Source organism: Symphalangus syndactylus, chromosome 1 (assembly GCF_028878055.3).
Source record: "Symphalangus syndactylus isolate Jambi chromosome 1, NHGRI_mSymSyn1-v2.1_pri, whole genome shotgun sequence".
Lineage (NCBI taxonomy): Eukaryota > Metazoa > Chordata > Mammalia > Primates > Hylobatidae > Symphalangus > Symphalangus syndactylus.
The window spans coordinates 51,451,664-51,473,281 of NC_072423.2; the positions used below are offsets into that span (position 1 = coordinate 51,451,664).

At 39.5% G+C, this 21,618-nt stretch overlaps 1 protein-coding gene and 2 long non-coding RNA genes across 12 annotated transcripts in view; 1 reads left to right on the forward strand and 2 right to left on the reverse strand.

The window, feature by feature from the left end:
* Positions 1-21,618, reverse strand: part of LOC134736833 (uncharacterized) — a 141,039-nt gene that overhangs the window by 60,506 nt on the left and 58,915 nt on the right. The gene's annotated exons all lie outside the window — the stretch shown is intronic.
* On the reverse strand, positions 644-9,378 carry ZNF397 (zinc finger protein 397). 4 transcript variants are annotated; one of them, XM_055234526.2, is made up of 4 exons: positions 9,298-9,378; positions 7,536-8,030; positions 7,128-7,269; positions 644-5,164 (listed from the first exon to the last, which is right to left on the reverse strand). In XM_055234526.2, exons 2-4 carry the CDS (start codon positions 7,947-7,949, stop codon positions 4,116-4,118), a joined length of 1,605 nt encoding a protein of 534 aa, XP_055090501.1. In that variant the 5' UTR covers positions 7,950-8,030; positions 9,298-9,378; the 3' UTR covers positions 644-4,115. The 4 variants fall into 4 exon arrangements, with proteins under 4 accessions (XP_055090501.1, XP_055090495.1, XP_055090483.1 ...); XM_055234520.2 differs by having other exon boundaries at positions 7,479-8,030; XM_055234508.2 differs by having other exon boundaries at positions 7,479-8,030; positions 8,734-9,360.
* The window catches only part of LOC134736828 (uncharacterized), a 146,884-nt gene continuing 134,630 nt past the window's right edge, over positions 9,365-21,618 (forward strand). For all 7 annotated transcript variants that reach the window (XR_010121191.1, XR_010121190.1, XR_010121196.1 and 4 more), the window contains exon 1: positions 9,365-9,512. This is a non-coding gene — a long non-coding RNA (uncharacterized lncRNA). The remainder of the gene's footprint in view (positions 9,513-21,618) is intronic.

The window sequence follows — 21,618 nt, forward strand, 5'->3', positions numbered from 1 at the left end:
AGAGAAACAGGACAGCCCTGAGCAGAAGGGAAAGGCATGAATTACTTTTCTTCCAAGCAAGAGTGGTGAAGACGAAAAAATTTCCTTTGACATCCACCTTATATTGGTGCCCCTTCCATTTCATAAAGAGTGGAATGTTGAAGCTTTGACCATAAGAGATCATCTACATCAGCTCCTTTAAAGTGAGGGTCTAGAGTTGGAAGGTGACTTGCTTATGGCTACGGAATACATGGAAAATCTCTAATAATCAAAGATCTCCACTTCAAAGCTATTGCTTTTCTCAACTGTAAATCTTTCAGGCAAGAATTCCTTTTGCACCCGGATTTATAATTTGTAGACTTTTTAATATACTAGTGTGAGACGGTTATGTTTACCACTGTCATTTTACCAGTGATGAAGGGATCAGAGTTAACAAGTTAGCTAATTTCCTGAAACTTGGAAGAGACAAGAGATGCTATGAAAAGCAAGTGCGTTTAAAATATTTTCTCAAGTATCCTGGGATTCCATTCACTCTTCCCCCCTAATTTTAAGAGTATTAGAGGTTTACTATAGAAAAATTTGGAAAACACAAAAAAGTACAAGAAAAAAATTACATCACCTACAACCTCAGCACCCACAGATAACCAGTATAGCACTTTGAGTTTGTTTTAATACATAAATATATTTTACATAGGATCATACTGTACATATAGTTTTCTAATATTTTTACTTAACAATATATCATGAATACTTCATTTAATATTAATTGACATCAGTTTTTTTTTTTTTTTGAGACAGTCTCACTGTCACCCAGGCTAGAATACAGTGGTACAATCTCGGCTCACTGCAACCTCCACCTCCCAGGTCCAAGCAATTCTCCTGTCTCAGCCTCCCAAGTAGCTGGGACTATAGGCGCATGCCACCACACCGCTAATTGTTTTGTATTTTTAGTAGAGACGGGGTTTCACCATATTGGTCAGGCTGGTCTCGAACTCCTGATCTCAGAAGATCCACCCGCCTCAGCCTCCCAAAGTGCTGGGATTATAGGCATGGGCCACTGCACCCAGCCTGTGACATCAGTTTTAACAGTTTCAGGATTTTGTGTACATTCATGATGGTTACTGAAACATAAATTTCCAGGTACAATTTCAAAGTCAACAAGCAATGCTTAAGCATTCTGGTATTGATTGCCAGAGACAGTATGTATTTATTCATGTCTTACCAGCAGCATCAGAGTCCCAATGTCCCTGAATCCCTGTCTGTTTTATAAGGAAAAGTGTCATCTCAACTCTTGCTTTAATATACATTTTAACTGTAGTGAGGTTGAACATTTATTGTTCATTGGCACTTATTTTGTGATTTCCCTACTTAAGTAGCCTTTTTTTTCTATTGGAACTTTCTTATGGGGAGACAGTATACTGAAGTGGCTCCATAGTCAGGTTGTGGGTTCAAAGTCTGACCTCCCCACTTTGTAGATATATGACCTTTAGCCTTCATTTCCTCATCGGGTACATACGTGCTGAGAAATAACATTAATAAGTATATACAAAGCCCTTAGCAAGTATCTATTACATTTATTTTTTTCCTTTTTTTTTGGTTTGGAGACAGGGTCTTGCTCTCCCAGGCTGGAGTGCAGTGGTGTGATCTTGCCTCACTGAAGCCTCGACCTCCAGGGCTCGAGCGAGCCTCTCACCTCAGCCTCCCAAATACTTGGGTCTACAGGCATGCACTACTACGTCTGACAAATTCTGTTTATTTTTTGTAGAGATGGGGTCTCACTATGCTGCCCAGGCTGGGCTTGAACTCCCAGACTCAAGCAATCCTCCAGCCTTGGCCTCCCAAAGTGCTGGCATTATAGGTGTGAGCCACTGTGCTTGGCCTATCTATTACATTGCTTACTGACATACAGTAGAGATTTTTTATATAAAGAGTATTTCCGTTTTACAATTCCTACTTAATGTCCTATCTTTTCAGTTTGTTCAGGTCTTTATCTATGGAAAAGGAGGAAAACAAGAGTTGAGTAGCTCTTACCATGTATTTTAACATCCTACATCTTTTCCAAATAATCCCATCCATTTTTTCCATATTCTCTCCCTAAACATGAGCATTTAGGCCTCCTGCTGTTCTTACTGGTTAGCACATGTCCACTGATGTACGCCCCAACAAGAGCATTACTTCTCTTTGCTTCTTTTTATCCTCATGAAAATTTCTTCTACGCACATGATTCTAGATTTCCATAGAGATTTGTTTTTGGTGTGGTGTGTTATTCTTCCGACCTATTAGGTCTTTTGAATATGTCTTTGTGTTGCTGGTTAACCTGTACAACATTCCATCTTACACTAAGCATCAGTCTAAATATTCTCTTCCTGCTAAGCCCCTCAAAAAAGAGAAGTCTCGACTGACTGTGACCATTAGTTTCAGTTGTCACTTCCTTTTAGCATTGTCTTTAATAAAATTTGCAAAAGATGGCTGGGTGCCATGGCTCACACCTGTAATCCCAGCACTTTGGGAGGCTGAGGCGGGCGGATCACCTGAGATCGGGAATTCGAGACCAGCCTGACCAACATGGAGAAACCCTGTCTTTCCTAAAAATACAAAATTAGCCGGCCGTGGTGGTGCATGCCTGTAATCCCAGCTACTCAGGAGGCTGAGGCAGGAGAATCGCTTGAACCTGGGAGGCAGAGTTTGCGGTGAGCCGAGATCACACCATTGCACTCCAGCCTGGACAACAAGAGCGAAACTCCATCTCAAAAAAAAAAAAAAAACAAAAAAAACTGCAAAAGATATTGTGAAATACTGGTGACATAAGACAAAACTGAACATGTGCGAGGTGCCCAAAGAATGTCACAGACCCAGCAACTGACAAATATTTTTTGAGCACCAAAGCCCAAGGGAATGTACTAGGAATTGTGGGCATATAGCCCCAGAAACAAATGATATGGCAGCTTCTGATCCAGAGCCTTGGGAATTATAAGAAACCTGACAGCAGCTCTGATACTGTCTTTAGGATCAAAGGAGAATCTTAAGGATGGGAGAGAGAGTCCTAACACTCTAACAGACTCTTGAGGTATAGGCTGGGCTCTTTCTCACCCTCATTCCCACCACTGCCCTCATGGAAGTTCTAGGATAGCCTACAGGTTGGGCAAGGAAACCACATATTTGCCCTTTCCCTGGGGTCACATAAACCAAGACAAAGCTCTTGACTACCCTGTGGCCCAAGGGGTCCAGGTTTTGTCTATTAACAGGAACTTCTTCATTGGCACTGCTTAAGAGTCTGGCCAGACCCAGACTTCTCTGACAGACAAGACCTCACTACAACAGGAACTCAAGGAATGATCCACACTTTGTTTCTGGCCTTTGGCTACTGTTCTTTACTGGGGTACCACTTCCCTGGAGAACCACCTTGGCTAACTCCTCCTCATCCTTCAGGCCATTTCCCCCATTTCCTTATCCAAGGCTGAGTCAGGTGCTCTTTAAGGTCACATAAGAGCATTCCACTTTCACTGCCTGTTTGGCTGCCTTGCTCATTAGACTATAGAGATTACAGTCTTGTTTTCCACTGTATTCCTAGTTCCTGGGACAAAGTAGGTACTCAAAAAATAACCTTTGGGTAAATTATATTCTTTCTTCTCACGCCTAATTCCTGGCCTGCCCTGGGCTCAACAAATCATTGATGAAGCCATTTCCCCACCTTTCTTGCTGCTCTGTCACTGTTCTTTATTGGTCTTTTTTTTTTAGTTCCTGAGACAAAGTGCCTCACACAGTCCACACCAGCTCCATAACCTGGCACACTAACAATCAGATGCAGTGACAGAGCCTGGGTTGCTATATTCTTTTCATGACACTTTCATACAAAATGAGATTTCAATGTTACATTCCCACTTTTCGTATTTCCTGAGTATTCCTAATAAGAGAAGAGCTGGAAGTAATGATTCTTCTGTATTCTGTTCTGATTAGTCACAGGAAAAGCTTTCAAGTCACTTTACACTAGCACTGGGAAATGCTGCACAAAGCAAGCTAGACTCAAGACCTAGTATTTTATAACCTTTATGGAGTTTTGCTCCAAAGTAAACTCTTTTGACTAACAAACATAAAAATCTGACTTAAGTATTTACACTATTCACAGTATTCACAAATTACTTTATAGTGTGGACTCTTTGATGGCGCATAAGGACTGATCTGTGCCTGAAAGCCTTCCCACATTCATTACATATATAAGCTTCATCCCCAGAATGAATTCTCTGATGCTGAACAAGGGCTGAGCTCCTTTTGAAGGTTTTGCCACATTCATTACATTGATAAGGTTCCTCTCCACTATGAATTCTCTGATGTCTGATAAGGTTTGAGCTCAAACTGAAAGCTTTTCCACATTCATTACATTCATAGGGTTTCTCTCCACTATGTATTCTCTGATGAGTAATCAGCTCTGAGCTCTGCCTGAAAGCTTTTCCACATTCATTACATTCATAGGGTCTCTCTCCTGTGTGAATTCGCTGATGTCTAATGAGTTTTGAGCTCTGGCTAAAGGTTTTCCCACACTCATTACACTCATAAGGTTTCTCACCAGTGTGAATTCTTTGATGTATAATGAGATATGAACTTTGACTGAATGCTTTGCCACACTCATTACATTTACAAGCTTTCTCACCAGTATGGATTTTCCGATGTCTAATGAGGGCTGAGCTCTGATTGAAAGCTTTCCCACATTCACTACATTCATATGCTTTCTCACCACTATGAATTCTCTGATGAATAATAAGATAGGACCTCAAACTAAAGGCCTTCCCACACTGGTTACATTTATAGGGCTTTTCTCCAGTATGGATTCTCTGATGTTGTGTTAGAGAGGAATGCTGCTTGAAGCTGTGCCCACATACATCACATCTATAAGGTCTCTCTTCTGCAGGAACTTTCTGACATATTATAGAGTCTGTAGTTAGAATCAAGCATCTTTCAGCCTCATCATAAAGGTCTCTCTTTCCTAGAGCTTTGTTTGTGAAGATCACTTGACTAAAACTGCCCCCTTGGGAAGGAGATCTTAGTTTCTCCCCTGTAGCACTTCCTTGCTTCCACACTAAATTGCTTTCATGCTCACTAATTCCTCGAAATGAAGGTTCCTGAGGGAGTCCCTGTGATTTTTCTTCTGAGATGCCCTCTTTTGTTGCTGTTTCACTGTTCTCACAATCTGAAACAATAAGTAGCAAAAAAACAGATATTACATTTCTCTAGTCACTGTCAATACTTTCTACATGAGAGAAAACAGAAGCTTCTACCTACAAAGATGTCACTGTCCTCCAGTATTTTTTTTTTTTCAACTGGCCAAAAGGGGGTCTCTCCTACCTAATAATAAAGTCTACATCTACACTTTGAATTTCATCCTTTCCTGCCTCTTTTGAGACATCAATTGATAAATTACCTACAATTTTTTTCTACTATTTACAATCTTTCTCAACTGACTCCTGTTCATCAGCTTTTAAATAAGCTTAAGTGTCTCTCACCTTTTAAAATCAACCTTCTTGCCTACATATCTCCCTCAAGCAACCTCACTCTCTCTCATAGTGGTTTCGCAACCTCACTCTCTCATAATGGTTTCTCGAAAGAGTTGTCTGCAGTCTTTCAAGTGAAAGTATCCTCATTCCACAATCTGGTTTCTGCCTTACTGTCCTGCCCCACCCCCCACCGCCCCATCCCCTACTTCCACTGATACTACTCTTATCAAGGTCACTTCATAGCTCTTTAATCCAATAGGCACTTTCTAGATTATTAGTTAGCCTCTCTGTAGCATTGACACTGAGGATTACACCTTCCTTCTAGAGACATTCTCCGCCAGTGATATTAGCCTGATTTCTGTGGCTGTTCCTTCTTAGATTCTAGGGTAAATCACTCAAACATGAGCATTCCTCCAGATTCTGTTTTGGGCTCTAGAAACTCTCTACCCTTGGCTTCCATTACAACTTATACATTGTAAGCTATTGTCTGACTAATGTCTGCCCAGATCCCCAATTATATCCATATTTTATTAAGCTCTAGAGTCTTATGCTAATTGGGCATTTTACTTTTGAATATTTTACAAGCACCAAATGTACCAACCTAAACACATCATCAGATGTATTTGTTTTTCCTTATGTTTTCTCATTCACATGAACAGTAGTACCATTAACCAGACTGTTGAAGACTGAAACCTCAGTATCATCCTCAACTCCTCTCCCTCACACTCTAGTTTTAATAATTACCAGATGTTGCAAAGCAACTTAAATGCTGATAAACAGGAGTCAGCTTTTATGTTCTCCACCGCTCACCATAACACATATTGATTGAATACATTGTGGCCACTTGGATTACAGCAGTCTCTAATAGGACTATACTCTTGCCTTCCTCACATGATTCTCCATTTGCAGCTAACTTCTAAACTACAAATCAAACTACGTCACTCCTTGTCCAAAATCCTTCAACTGCATCCCACTGCTCTTAAGAAACTATACAAATTAGCATGACATACAGGTCTTCATGACTTGGATCCTATTTTCCTCTCTGGTTCTTCTCTTACCACCTGTCAATTCTCCATTCAAGTCAAATTAAACTACCTGCAATTTTCAGAATGGGTTGTATTCTCACACCTTCGGGATGGTATGGCCTTTACTTGGGCTACTCCTCCTGCCACCTATTTACCTGGCTTTCTCTTACTCATAGTTCAAGTCTTAGCTTAGATTTTCTTCCTTCAGGAAGTGTTCCTTGATCCTCTAAGATTGGGTTAGGTGCCTTTAGATGTGCTCCAACAGTACCCAGTGCCTACTTATATTCTATAATTTACTACATTGCAACTGCCTTTTTATTTGTCCATCACCCATCTAGACCTGAAACCTCTTTAAGATAGAGACCCGGGGCCTACCACAGTACCAGACATGTATTGACACTTTATAAAGTTACAACATAATGAAATGAATGAATGAATAACAGGGAAACTGACACAGCAGGGCTGACAGCAATTCATGAGCTGTGAATACAAAGCTGCTAAAGTGAGCACCTCTGGTTTAGAATAATAAAGGTGATGCTCACATGTGGCAAGTTTGTCAAGTGCAATTAATTCTGCATTCTCAAAAACAGAGGCCTAAGTGTCAAGAGTTTCCAGACGATTTCCCATTCCTCACCACTTTTAGGGGAAAAGCACGGTTTCCAGGATTTCAGCTGTGTCTTTAAGGGCTGGAGGTGGATGTCTGTTGACTCTTGGGATGCTCTGAGACATGTTAAATCCTTCCATGGCACTGCTGGTCCCTGTGGACTAGCTGGGACCTGAAATCAGTAAAATATGGTTAGCTTTGTGAGAAAATCCCTAGGAAAACTTGCTTAGTAAAAATCTCAAAGAGGTCAATGATGACATCTCCAGGGATGAAGGACGGGGAAAAAGACCATTCAAGGGTATAGACAAGTATGGCTCTATTAGTCACTTCAGGTTAGGGTTCAGTAGAGACATAAAAATTTTTATGCTACTGTTACGATACCATTACATGCTCCAGGCTGTAAATTCCTTTTCCCACATCACTTTTCTCTGTTCCCACCTGCTGCCCTGGGTCATCAAACTCCCTCTCTAAAACCTCCAACAGGGTCACAGCTTCCTCGCCGCTTTCTGGATTATGTTGCTGAACCCAGATCTGCAGCTCCTCAGGCAGAATGCTCAGGAACTGCTCCAGTACCAGCAGTTCTAAGATCTGCTCCTTTGTGTGCAACTCTGGCATTAGCCACTGATAGCAAAGTTCCTGGAGTCGGCTCAGAGCCTCCCGGGGCCCAGGTGTCTCCTGGTAGCAAAACTTTCTGAATTGCTGACGAAACAATTCTTGGCAGGATTGAGTACTCCCATTCTGCTTAAATTTCTCATCCCAGGAAAAGTTATCTTCTACTTTCACTAGTATTAGTTCTTGTTCCGGAGGATCCTGAGGTATCGGGGTTGAAATCACTCCAGATTCCACAGCCATTCTTGGCTGAAACAGCTTAGCAAAAAGCTCAGTACAACTGGGTTCTGTGCTTGAGAAGGAGTGTGAGTAATCTCTTCTTTCCTGAAGGATATAAAAGCAGTTAACTTACAGCAATCAATAAAATCTCTAAGTACTTGTAATAATAAAGATGAGTAACTTTAGTAATATATTGAAAAGGAGTAGATTTGGGGCTATCACTAAATAAAACAATAATGAGATGATAAACTAAAAATCATTAACCTCAATTAGTGTCTCCCATTATGAAGAATTCCTACCACTAATGTTAGAAGAAACTATTTTAGAAGCCTAAGCATGTGAAAGCAACATTAACATCAATCACATAGTAAGAAAACTTCCTTTCCAATTCTCTTTCAATTCTGAATGTATCAAGGAGAAAAATCTATCTTTAACATGTATGTATTAATAAAACTTGTAGAACTCTCTTTTAAATAAAATACAGGCTTCAGAATCAGACTTCCAAAGGTAAAAATATTTAGGCAGAATTTAGTAATGCTGATTTTAAACACTTATTTTTACTTACTTTCTAAAGCAAGTAATGTTGATTTTCATTTAAGGTAGTAATAACATTTTTTTAAAAGTTCACATTAAATATGAGTTGATGTAAATATTGGATATTTCTCATTTGATCACATTTGGTGTTTACCGAATTATTTCAACAAACACTGAGGCACTTACTGAGCATTAGGTTAAGATTTTTGCTTATGAATAAATGAGTCTACAGAGGAATTGACCAAGAACCAAGACGTATCTGTAAAATGCTTACCATGTGTTCAAAAACATGATAGGTACCACATACACAAAAGAAGCAAAAAGATCCATCAGTTCTTAAAAAGCTTAGAATATCCCAAGAGTAAAAATGTTCAAAAGCAAAATATGGTAACAAATAGGTATTAAATGTGACACAGACCAAACTTGACCTGATTTTAGGATGGCGAGATACCGATAGGAGTGTATGCCCTTAGTTTGTCAGGACAGACGAGTAAAATTCATTCCTCACACTACGGTTAACGTTAGAGATTAATTAGAATATTTAGCCTACAAATTTAAGGTTTAACCAGTCCGGCCGTACTAACTAGCCCTTCTATTTTTATATTCTTGGTTAAACCCGCAGCATTTGCGAAGTCACGGGGTCAGCGGAACTGCGTTTTCCTTTGGAAAGCAGGAGTTTGAGTGCGGGCCTCATCTGAGTTCCCCAGTCGCTTGGAGACGCCGCGCAGGCCAAGGAGCCGCGACCTGGGGATAGGCAGGCAGAGGAGCGGGGCTCCTCCACTGTCCGGCGCGCGCTCCCAACCCCACCTCCATCTTCCTAGGGGCCCACGTCCCTCACCGCGAAGCCCAGGAGCGGCCAGGAAATGAGCCGCCCACCCCGAGGTGCAAGCCACAAAGACCGGAAGTGCGCGTACGCAGTGTTCCGCTCTCGCGCCCTTCGGGTCCTCCGCCGCCCCGCCCCTTGCTCTGAGGTAGCCAATCAGAGCCGCGGGCTCTACCGTTCCTACCGCCTTCTCCCGGTGGCCGCTAGCCCGGCGAAACCTCCAAGCCCAGGTGAGGGTGCGCTAGGAGTCGGGGGTCCTTGTGAGCGGCGGCACCTGGAGGGCTCTGCATCCCGCCTGGGCCGTCCCCACCCTAGCTTTCTCCCGGTGCCACGCACCATTGTTGGTGTCAAGTAATTCCCGAATCCCACTCCCAATTTTCCACTGAAATATTCAGATTTTCGGCCGGGCGCGGTGGCAGAGGCGGGCGGATCATGAGGTCAGGAGATAGAGAACATCCTGGCTAACACGGTGAAGCCCCGTCTCTACTAAAAATACAAAAAATTAGCCGGGCATGGTGGCGAACGCCTGTAGTTCTAGCTAATCGGGAGGCTGAGGCAGGAGAATGGCGAGAACCCGGGAGGCGGAGCTTGCAGTGAGCTGAGATGTGCCACTGCACTCCAGCCTGGGCGACAGAGCGAGACTCCATCTCAAAAAAAAATTCAGATTTTCCTGTGATTCCAGTTCTTTTCCGACAAAAGTAAACGTAAGGATGAATAGGCTGAACAAAAACTAACAGTCACTTATATTGTTCTTGACTATGAGTATCACTGGAGCCTTAACAACAGCTCTGTGCTGTGGCTATATAATCCCAAATTTACAGCTGTAGACATCGCCCAAAGTCAGGCAACTTGTGACCAGGGACGCCCACGTCCCCATAGTTCAAGGAGACTGGTATCATAGAATCCAGGAGCCTATCTTAGGGTCTTCCCGTTCTTCAGTGGAAGCTTGCTGGTATTGTCTTACTGTTTAAATTTTTCTTTGGCTATTTAGTCGGTGAAAAATGATGCCTCATGTTTCAACTTTGTGAGCTTAAGATGGTCCCCCTTCGTGTTTATTGACCATTTATGGTTCTTCAGAGATGGCTTTTCCCATTTAAAAAATTAAGGGAGTAAGATTTTTCTTTTCTATTTGTGAGATTTTTTTGCTTATTAAGGATAGCAACTCATTTGTTGCAAATCGTTTCTCATTTATTTGTATTTATTTTTAAAATGCTACATTTTAATGTTTAAATGTTACATATTTTTAAAACGTTATATTAAAAAAAGTACATAGGATAATAACAAAGCGATACATACATACATAGAAACAAATTGTCCTTTGTGAGCCAAGACTGTTAAAACACATAATTGAGAAAAATGTTCATTAGCATTCAAAGCTATAAGTGACTCACTAAATAATTCTTTATCATTGTGAAATGACTACAGCAATTTTACAAAGCAAAAAACCAAATAATATTAATTTGTTTATAAATTTTATCAATTGCTTCATAATGAACCACTTCGAGACTTAGTGACTAAAAACAGCAGATATTTTATTGCTCACAGTTCTGTTGCCAGGAATTCAGGCAGGGCTTAGCGGAGATGGCTAGTCTCTGCTTTATGAGGTGTCAGCTATCTTCACTTAAATGGGGTGGAAGGTCTAAGATGGCTTCACTCACATTGCTGAAGTCTTGGTGTTGCCTCTTGGCTGAAGTTACTTGATTCTTCTCCACAAGGCCTCTCTCCATTCAGGAGTTTAGCCTAAGCTTTCTTACATGGTGACTGGCTTCCAAGAGAGTGAAGGAGGAGGAAGGATGCTAATTCTCTTGAAACCTGAGTCTGGAAGTGGCATTATATTTTTCTGCAGTATTCCATGACAGAAGGACTAGAATGGTGGAAAAGGGAAATAGACATTAAGCAGCTTGATCATAGGAGGAAATTTTGGCCATTATCTTTGCATCCAACCTAACACACCTTGTTATATTGAGAAACTTACTATGTAAGAGTGAAACTATTGAAAGTGAGAAGGCATATCAGTTGAAATGCTTTTGGCTGCAGTAACAGGAACCTTACTAAATGTCCTTTTTGTTTAAGCCTTTTTAAAACAAATCCTAATAGCTAGATGCATGGAGATAAAATCATTCTCAGGGTTGGTTACTTCTGCATCTGGACAATATTGTCAAGGACACAGGTTTCTTCCTTCTTTTGGCTCTGCCATCTTTAAGTGTGTTGTTCTCCAGTCTGGCTCCCTTTATGGTCCTAAAATGATTCCCTCAGTTCCAGATTACAGATAATGTTCAGAGACCAAAAAGGGGAACACCTTTATCTTTTGCCCCTTTATAAGATTGAGGAAACTCTTTTACCCCGGCAGATTTCTCTGTCATGTCTTATTAATTGAAATTGCTTTGAGTGCTTATGTCTATCACTAACAAGGGAGGTAAGGCCTCCATGGTGGGATTAGGACAATTGAAATTTATATCCCAGGGCTAAGGAGAAGGCCAGCCTCTCCTAAAGGACACAGACACTCTGGGGAGAATGCATGAAATTAGGGCTGTGTTAAAAAGGCAGAAAAGGGAGATAAATGATGAATGTTGAATTTGCAACAGTAATATCTGCTTTGATAGGTAATCTGATTCCCTTGTATAGGTAAGAAAGTGAGACACTGAGAAAAAATCCAGACTCCTGTCCTTCCTTATAAGATGTTATGTATGTTTAAAATATAAAATATTAATAATTACTTACTTGCAAGAGATGTAGATTAGAGATTTAGAGCTAGTTTCTGGGACATAGTTTAAGTTCCCACTGAGAGAGCAACTGATTACCCCATAGGACTGTAGGGTCTTAGGGCCTCCTTAGAGCCCCTTAAGGACCTTAGCCAACAATTTCCATGACTTATTTAACTTTCAGTGCTATCGATGATATCAATGCCCTTGAAATCATTCCCTCCATCTTCCCTCATCCCCAATTTCACACATATCCAGTCTGCTTTGATGTGAAAATATTTGCAAAATTATTGAATCAAGGGTAGAGAAGTATAATTTTTGTTTTTCTCCTCCTCCAGATGTTCTTAATTTTTGTTTCTGTTTTTTTTAATGATACATATGACAGGTGTGAAATAATGTCAGCTCCAGGCATTACCAGTGATTAGTGAGTAAGGTTTCTCATTAAGTGAAGTCCAACTGCTTGAATTACTGTATCATACAACATCAGTCTACTTTATGATATTTATCAAGTGAGATAAGCCCATTGAAAGTCTCTTAACTGTAAACAACTATTCAATAATAAAGAATAGAGAAAATGGCTTCTGATGCACAAAGGAAAGGAATCATTTTCTTTTATTTTTATTTTTTATAGAAAAAATTGTTTTTCATAGAGACGAGGTCTCAATATATTGCCCAGGATGGTCTTAAACTCCTGGGCTCAAGTGATCCTCCCGTCTCAGCCTCCCAAAGTGCTGGGATTACAGACATGAGACACCACGCCTGGCCAAATCATTTTCTCATTCAGCAAACATTATGAAATATTTGTGTATGTGAAACACTGAGAAGAAAAGTAGGGATTCAAATGAAGTAAAATATATACCCTTTCACCTCACTCATCACTGTAATTCCTAGAGTATAAATTCCATGAGGGGAAGGATTTTGTCTTCCATTGTTGTCTCTCCTGTATGGCCTAGCACTGTGTAGATATTTTGATGAATAAATGAATGAATATATAATACATATATACAAGACGAAGTATTGATGCAAAAACTAGTGATAGTATTTGAAGCATTCAAAGAAACGGAGTATACAGGTAGGAACATTTTTAATAATATGCTTAGACTATTTTAATATGAACCCAGGATTTGTTTTTATCATTTATGGTAAGATGACAGACACAGAGGCCATTGCCTTTACAAAAAGAGTTTTTTATTACTCACAATTCTAGAGGATAAGATGCATGGTATGCCATGGGACCTCTTGCAGGGAGAAGCAGGGAGAGTGAGAATGAGTGAGATAGGAACTGATGATAAGTCTTTCTTACTATAGTGGCAGTTAAGTTGCAAAGTGGAGATGTGTGGGCAGGAAGCAAAACACATATTGGGGCTAGTGGCTGGAGGGTTTGTAGTGAGATTTCTGAGGGCCTGAGAAAACGCAGGGATGGTAGAGGTATAAACAACCTTGAGCCTCCAGCACTGGCCAGTGGCTATAAGCTACCACATCATCAATTACAGGATATCAAGAATAGTCACTGTACTATTGTATTCTATGGCTCTTCCATGATGTCACTAATTTAGCAGTTGTATTTTTCAGAGACAGATAATAGGATGTATTAACAGAGCCTGACAGTGCTTATTTGTAGTATCCACAACAGTAAACAAAGGCCTTAGTTACTGTTGTTTCTGTTTGCTGCTAATGTGAAAGAAAGCCTTTGTGGTTTCTCCTGACATTCATTCTTGTATTTGTCATGTATAGAACAGAGTTAAAGCTTCAGGTAGGCTGTTATTATTGTTTTACTTTTTTCAGGTTAATCACAATGATAAATCATTTGACAGGGTCCCACCCCAGCTCTTAGTTCTGTCAGCCACTTCAGAAAGATCTTCCACTGGGATTCTGTTCTGTCTTAGGGATAATTCAACCATGATACATAGATACATTCTAAGAACTTTTTTTTTTAAAAAAGGCAATGCCTAAAAGCATGGCGTATGAGTAATAAAAAGAAAAACACATGTTCTCATAGTTTTGTGGGTAGGAAACTTGAGCACTTTTGGAGAGAAAGCATCAAAAAAAAGCTGTAGGAATTAAGTGATAAAAGACACTCACCTCATTTCATTACACCTATTATATGTGATAAGGTGGATATGTTTAAAAATCTAATCTGCGGATATGTTTAAAAATCTAATCTGGTTGCCTTGAGCTTGTATTATGTGCCTAAATTCTTTTGTTGTAGCTATCATTATTAAAAGGAGATTTCGACTTTAATTGAATTCTTGATAGACAGTGAATTTATTTAATACTCATTGGGTTTCTGTTTGACAGTGTCTAATTTATTTCTTTTAATCTTGCTTGGCAACATAGTGGTAAATGAATAACTAATTTATATATTCCCTCAAATTATCTTAAAGCCTCCTAAATGCCAAATATACTTTTATTTTTAAATATCTTTCAGGTGGTACAATATAATTTGCTTATCTTTCTAGATATGTGTAGCTTTTAAAAATTATTTTATATATATTATTTTATACGTTATGTTTTTATGACTGGGATTATACTGCTGCAGGTAATACTTTTCTTATAAATGGCTACTTCTTATATTTAAAATATCCAGTTGAATAGCTTCTTGTGGAACTTCCTTTATTTATAATCTACCAGTTTGAAATTGTAATCAAGTATACAGAGACAATAAATTGACTTTCATTACCGATTATGGAAATGATTATCCAAAGGGAACTTTTGGGGCTAGCACCTTGGGGAGGAAGGGGCAAGTGAGTATGGACAGAGTAATATAATGATTAGAAGTTCAGGTTCTGGAGAAAGCCTGGTTCAAATCTCTGCTCTCTCAATTCTTACTTCTGTGACCTTGTACAAGTTTCTTAAACTCTGTATACCTCAGTTTTTTCTTCTGAAAAATAAGGATAATTATTGTGTCTACCTCATAACATTGTTGTAAGCATCAAATGAATCAATACATTTAGAACAGTGCACAATAAACGTGTATTGTTATTTGTGGGAGGAGGTATTGAGTCGGTGGGGAGAATGTGGAGGCTAGAAGAAGGAATATTTCTGCAGGTTTGGATATGCCCAATGATAAGAACAATTTAGGGTCATTATTAAAAATAAACATTTCTAGGCCTTCAATCAGAACACCTGGGGGAGGGGGTTCTATCTATTTTTTAGCAAATACCCCAGATGATTCTTACTATCAATTAGTTTAGGAAACTGTGATCTGGTAGACAGAGTACAGGCTTTAGGGTCAGACAGATGTGGATTCTGATCCATCCATTAAACAATTATGTGTAAATGTCTACGTGTACCATTCTTTGGCTACAGCAGATACTAAATCTGATAAAAATATTTCTACATTTATCGTTATAGACCTTATAGTATATACCGGGATTACCACTCTAAGGCACCAACCAGGGCCTCACTGAGTGACTTTAATGGACTTATTTTTTAATTTTTATTTTAGAGACATAGTCTTACTCTGTCAATCTGCTCAGTTGATTCTCCCGCCTCAACTCCTGAGTAGCTGGGATGACAGGTGCACATCTCCAAGCCTGGCTAATTTTTGTAATTTTTTTTTTTGTAGAGATGGGGTCTCACCATGTTGCCCTGGCTGGTATCGAGCTTCTGGGCTCAGCAATCTGTCTGCCTTGGCCTCCCAAAGTGTTGGGATTACAGGTTTCAGCCACCATGCCTGGCCCATATTTACCAAATTTGTAATACCAAAAAGTATTTGACAGTGGTTTGGAGTTCAGTTTAATATAATTGGTGTCCTTATCTACTTCTAAGATCAAAACAGGAACAGAAACCCTGTTTTGTTTGTTTTTTAGTAAATGAATTAAAGAACACTAGTGTTAAGATCAATGTAAGAGTGCTATTTAATTTAATACTGTGAAAAATAGACATTAAAGATAAAATACTATTTTCTTGGAATCTTTTGAGTATTGCAGTTTTTATCCTTTGATTTGCAGATTCTGGATATATCTCCCACTGGCTATGGTGGTTTTCTATTCTTTCTACTGTTGGTGCTCATGCATTAAGTACAGTATTAAAAAACATTAAAAACAAAAATGCATTTTGGACATTGCTGTCGAGGAAATGAGATGTTCATTCTAGTGGCATTTTAGATAGCTGAAGCTTACCTCTTCAAGAGCCAGAGTTATCACATTTTTGCACATTCTAGTTATGTTGTACATTTTCATCACTTTACAGAGTATATTGAACACTCTTAGGGCTATAATTTACTTTCACACAAAGTATGATTTTTGGAAATTATGGAAGTATGGAAATAAGGATACAAACTCACTTCTCATTTACTATTCAACCTGAGGCAATCCACTTTCCTCTTACCATTCCACTTACGTTGCATCCTTGAACATAATGACATCTCATTCCTTAGCCTTCCTGCATTTTAGCATTTATCACTGTTGATAACTTGTCCATTTTTTTAGATTTTGGGCACTATTTTTTCTCTGCCTCTCTATCCACACTTTTGCCTTACAGCTGCCTCCTCTTTTCTGCTTACTTCCTTCTGAAGTCATCTTCAACACTCTTCTCTTCTCCATATATATTCCTTCTCTGGCAGTGATTTCATTCTTCCACTTATGCATAAACTATCCCCAAATTTGTACTTCCAACCCCGACTTGTCTACCAAGCCCTAAATCTTATATCCAATTTCTGTGAGCATCTCTTCTGGACAATTCACCAATGCCTCAACATTCACACAGCCAAATCGAATTCGACTACCTTCCTCTATCTTAAATTTTATTATTAATCATGTTATTATTATGAATTATTAAAATAGAATAATTATCTTACTTTCTTAACTTTCCTTTTTGCCTCACACTGTCAAGACTAAGTAGAAATTTTAGGGCCAGTGTAAGGGACCAGAAAAATTGGCCATTGTTTAACTGTGGTCCTATTAAAGCATCATTTGAAATAACTCAAATTTATCTTCTTTTTCTTACTGCTGTTTCAATTCCGGTCTTTGCTGTCTTTCTTGTCATAGCTTTTTAGTCCTTGTCGCTTATCTCTCCTCTTAGTCCAATGCGTCTTTCAGATTGCTGCCAGAGTCTTAATATGAATTTGATTATGTAATCATGCTATTTTATAAATATTTGCTGCTTTGCCATGTCCACTGAATATAAGGTACATACCCTTGCCATACCATCTAACATCTTCCTTCTTCTGACCCATACTCATGTACACCCCACATACTCAGGCACCAAAGGTGATGTGCCATTTCTGTTATCCTATTCTGTCCAACTTCCTTGAATTTGCTCCGTATATTATTATTATTATTATTTTGAGACGGAGTCTCGCTCTGTCGCCCATGCTGGAGTGCAGTGGAGCGATCTCTGCTCACTGCGAGCTCCGCCTCCCAGGTTCACGCCGTTCTCCTGGCTCAGCCTCCGAGTAGCTGGGACTACAGGCGCCTGCCACCACGCCCGGCTAATTTTTTTGTATTTTTTAGTGGAGACGGGGTTTCACCATGTTAGCCAGGATGGTCTCAATCTCCTGACCTCATGATGCGCCCGCCTCGGCCTCCCAAAGTGCTGGGATTACAGGCGTGAGCCACCGCACCGGGCCTATTATTTTTAATAATCTTTTTGCTTTTGGTTGAAATTTTCAGCATCCTTCAGGCCAGATTATGTTATTTTCCTTGTGAAACCTTCCTCAGCTCCCTAGGAAGGGCTCTGTTATGATATGCTCCTCTTGACTTATTTATTTATTTGAGACAGGGTCTCACTCTGTTGCCCAGGCTATGTGCAGTGGCCTGATCTCTACTTACTGCAATCTCTGCCTCACCAACTCAAGCAATCCTCCCACTTCAGCCTCCAGAGTAGCTGGGACTACAGGCGTGAGACACCACACCCAGCTAATAAGTGTGTGTGTGTGTGTGTGTGTGTGTGTGTGTGTGTGTATATATATATTTGGTAGAAATGGGGTTTGCCGTGTTGCCCAGGCTGGTGTTGAACTCCTGGGATCCAACATCAAGCTCAAGGGATCCACCCATGTCTGCCTCCCAGAGTGCTGGGATTATAGGCGTGAGCCACTGCTCCTCTTAACTTATTTATGTTAGTCTTCTCGGGACCTGGCAAAGCACTTTGAGCATACTGTTAATTTCTTTTTAAAATTAAAATTACTCATATTTAGAAATTATCCTTAAAAGGAACTTTTCATTACCATTTAGTTCTTTATTTGTAAATTTCCTTTTTGATTTCTTAGAAAACCAAAGTAATATCATCGTCATAATCACTTCGACAAACATTTAACAAATATCTACACTGTTTACATACAATTGAGGTACAGAAAAATGTAATAATTGGTTCACCACTCATCAACTAAGTGAACTGTATAATAGAACTAGAGTGATGTTTCCTGATTGTACTTCTCCAGTGCTGTGCTGCCATAGAGCCATCAGTGAGGACTAGCTGAGATTATGAGAGCCAACCAAGTCTTCAAGTTTCATTTGAAGTACGAGGTCATAACCTGACTCCTACTTGACACATTTCTAAGCTTAGTGGCTAATATAATTTTAAACAAGTCTCAAGTAAATTATTTGAAGTTAGACAAGTCTAGCCAATGTTTAAATAGCAACTGATTTCTCAGTATCCTAGGAAACTGCATCAAAAGTAGGGACTCAAAGACTCTTTAAATAGAGGGAATGTCAGGATCTCTTCAAGCTTCGAAATCAAGGATACTATTAATTAACAGTTTCTGTAGGTAAACATGACAACATAGCAGAGTAAAATTAAGAATATACACAAATGAATGCCTTTTGCTAAAGAACAAATCTAACCAAATTGAACAAAATAAAAAAGTATCTTTCTAATCTAACTTGCCTACAATTTTACCATAATTTTTACTACTGTATATTAGTCTATAAAAGGACCCCATACTAGTAACATCCTACAGTTATAGTAAAATATGTGATATTGAATGTCAATCTATTTCATAGGATAAATTTTTCTGTTTTTACAGAATTTACTTGTACAAAGAATGAATACATTAATTAGCCTAAAAATCCTCACTAGTTCTATAGTTATCTGAGTGCATTACTATTAGTAGTATCTATGTTAATAATATATATAAGGGGTTAGTATTATAAACAGTAAAAAATCACATATTAATCATGTTAGACTGAAAGGTCATTAAGTGTGCAAATAATAAGTGTTCCAGATTACTTAAGCATTTTTCAATATTTCATATTCCCAAGATTCTTTTAGCTCTTTCTTCTGTCCTCTCTGGCTTGACAGGAAACTTGCTATTTTGTGTTATATTCACCTATTATGCATTAACAAGCAGGTGATAATTAGTGGTGATATTGAAACTAATTGTAAAATGATTGAAACCATAAGGTGACTTCTACTGCTTTAGAAGTAGTTTGACTGGAGCCAGTAAATAGATTTTTGTTTACCCTGCATTCCACAGTCCAAGAGTTCTGGTGGCAGTTCTGCGACCGTTTTTCGTCACAGACTGTTGCAGGATTGGAGACATTTCCCTAGAACATGCTGCCCCCTGTTGGCCATTTAAAGCAGGGCACGTTCAGAAGGATCCTGGCGAAGCCTGCAGTGTAATTTCTCATTCCCAATAACACATAATTTCTGGACATAGAAATTTGGATTTTAAATGTCTAAAGGCTTTATCAAATATTTTAATTATAAATAAAAATTATATGACATCCTAAGGAACCAAATAATCTTGAATACTTTCTACAAAATACTTGAATATAAAGATGCTGTAAAAGAATTAATTTTATGGCCAAGTGCGGTGGCTCACTCCTGTAATCCCAGCACTTTGGTAGGCTGAGGCCGGCGAATCACCTGAGGTCAGGAGTTCGAGACCAGCCTAGCTAACATAGTGATACCCCGTTTCTACCAAAAATATAAAAAATTAGCCCGGCGTGGTGGCGAGCACCTGTAATCCCAGCTACTTGGGAGGCTGAAGCAAGAGAATCGCTTGAACCTGAGAGACGGAGGTTGCAGTGAGCCAAGATTGCACCATTGCACTCCAGCTTGGGCAACAAGAGCGAAACTTCGTTCAAATAAAAACAAAAAACAAAAAACAAATTTTATTATAGCTACTTTTGGGTTATATGAGCAGAGAAAGAAAATTATCCCTGAAGAATTTGTTTACTAGAATTTTACAGTGAATCTCCTAAGGCTAAATTTCTCTTAAACGTAGTCTTATAAATTCAGCATCACTTATTAAGTGACAGTGTATGTGAAAACTAAATAACTTTGGCCTAAATGGAAATGTTGGGTATTTAAAATGTCATTAATATACAAAATATTACTATGTCTTAATTTTTAAATACTTAATTAAATACAAAAAATGTTTATTAAGCATCAATGAGCCAGGCACTGTACTAGGTTCTGTGAATACCACAGTACCAGTTGACCCTTGAACAACTTGGGGGTTAGGGGAACTCATGCACCTACATATAGGTAAAAAATCTGCATATCGGCCAGGCACAGTGGCTCAAACCTGTAATCCCAGCACTCTGGGAGGCCGAAGTGGGAGTATTGCTTGAGTCCAGGAGCTCAGGACCAGCCTGGGCAACATAGCAAAACCCCATCTCTACTAAAAATATAAAAAATTAGCCAGGCATGGTGGCACACACCTGAGTCCCAGCTACTTGGGAGGCTGAGGTAGGAGAATCACCTGAGCCTGGGAGGTTGAGGCTGCAGTGAGCTGAGATCACGCCACCACACTCCAGACTGGGTGACAGAGAGAGAACCTGTCTAAAAAAAAAAAAAAAAAAAGCGTATAATTTTTTTTTTTTGAGACAGAATCTCACTCTGTTGTCCAGGCTGGAGTGCAGTGGCATACCATAGCTCACTGCAGCCTTGAACTCCTGGGCTCAAATGACCCCCCTGCCTCAGCTTCTGAGTAATTGGGATTATAGGTGTGCACCACCAGGCCAGACTAACATATATACATATACATTTTTTGTGGGGAGAGTGATGGGGGAGTCTTGCTAAGTTGCTCAGGCTGGTCTTGATGCTTGGCCTCAAGTGCTCCTCATGCCTTGGCGCCAGCCTCCCAAAGTGCTGGGATTACAGGCATGAACCACCGTGCCCCAGCCCACATTTGACTCCCCCCAGACTTAACTACTGATAGCCTACTGTTGGCTGCAAGCCTTGCCCATAACATAAACAGTTGATTAACATATATTTTGTATGTTATATGATTATATACTGTATTCTTATAATAAAGTAAGCTAGAGAAAAGAAAATGTTATTAAGAAAATCATAAGGAAGAGAAATATATTTACTATCCATTAAGTGGAAGTGGATCATCATAAAGGTCTTCAACCTTCTCGTCTTCATGTTGAATAGGCTGAGGAGTAGGAGGAAGTGGAGGGGTTGGTCTTGCTGTCTCAGGGGTGGCAAAGGTTGAAGAAATCCACATATAAGCAGACCCACACAGTTCAAAAATTTTTTTTGTTTAAGGGTCAACCGTAAATAAAAGACACAGGGACTGGGCCTCTAGAATCCATCTAGGGTAAGACAGAGACAGCAAGAGTATTCTAGAACAGCAAAAGTAGGTACAGTATATATAGAGTGCTTGGGGAGAATTGAGGAAGAACTCTGAACCCCAGCTTAGATTATGGAAAATAAAAAACAAACCAGATGTATTAGTCCA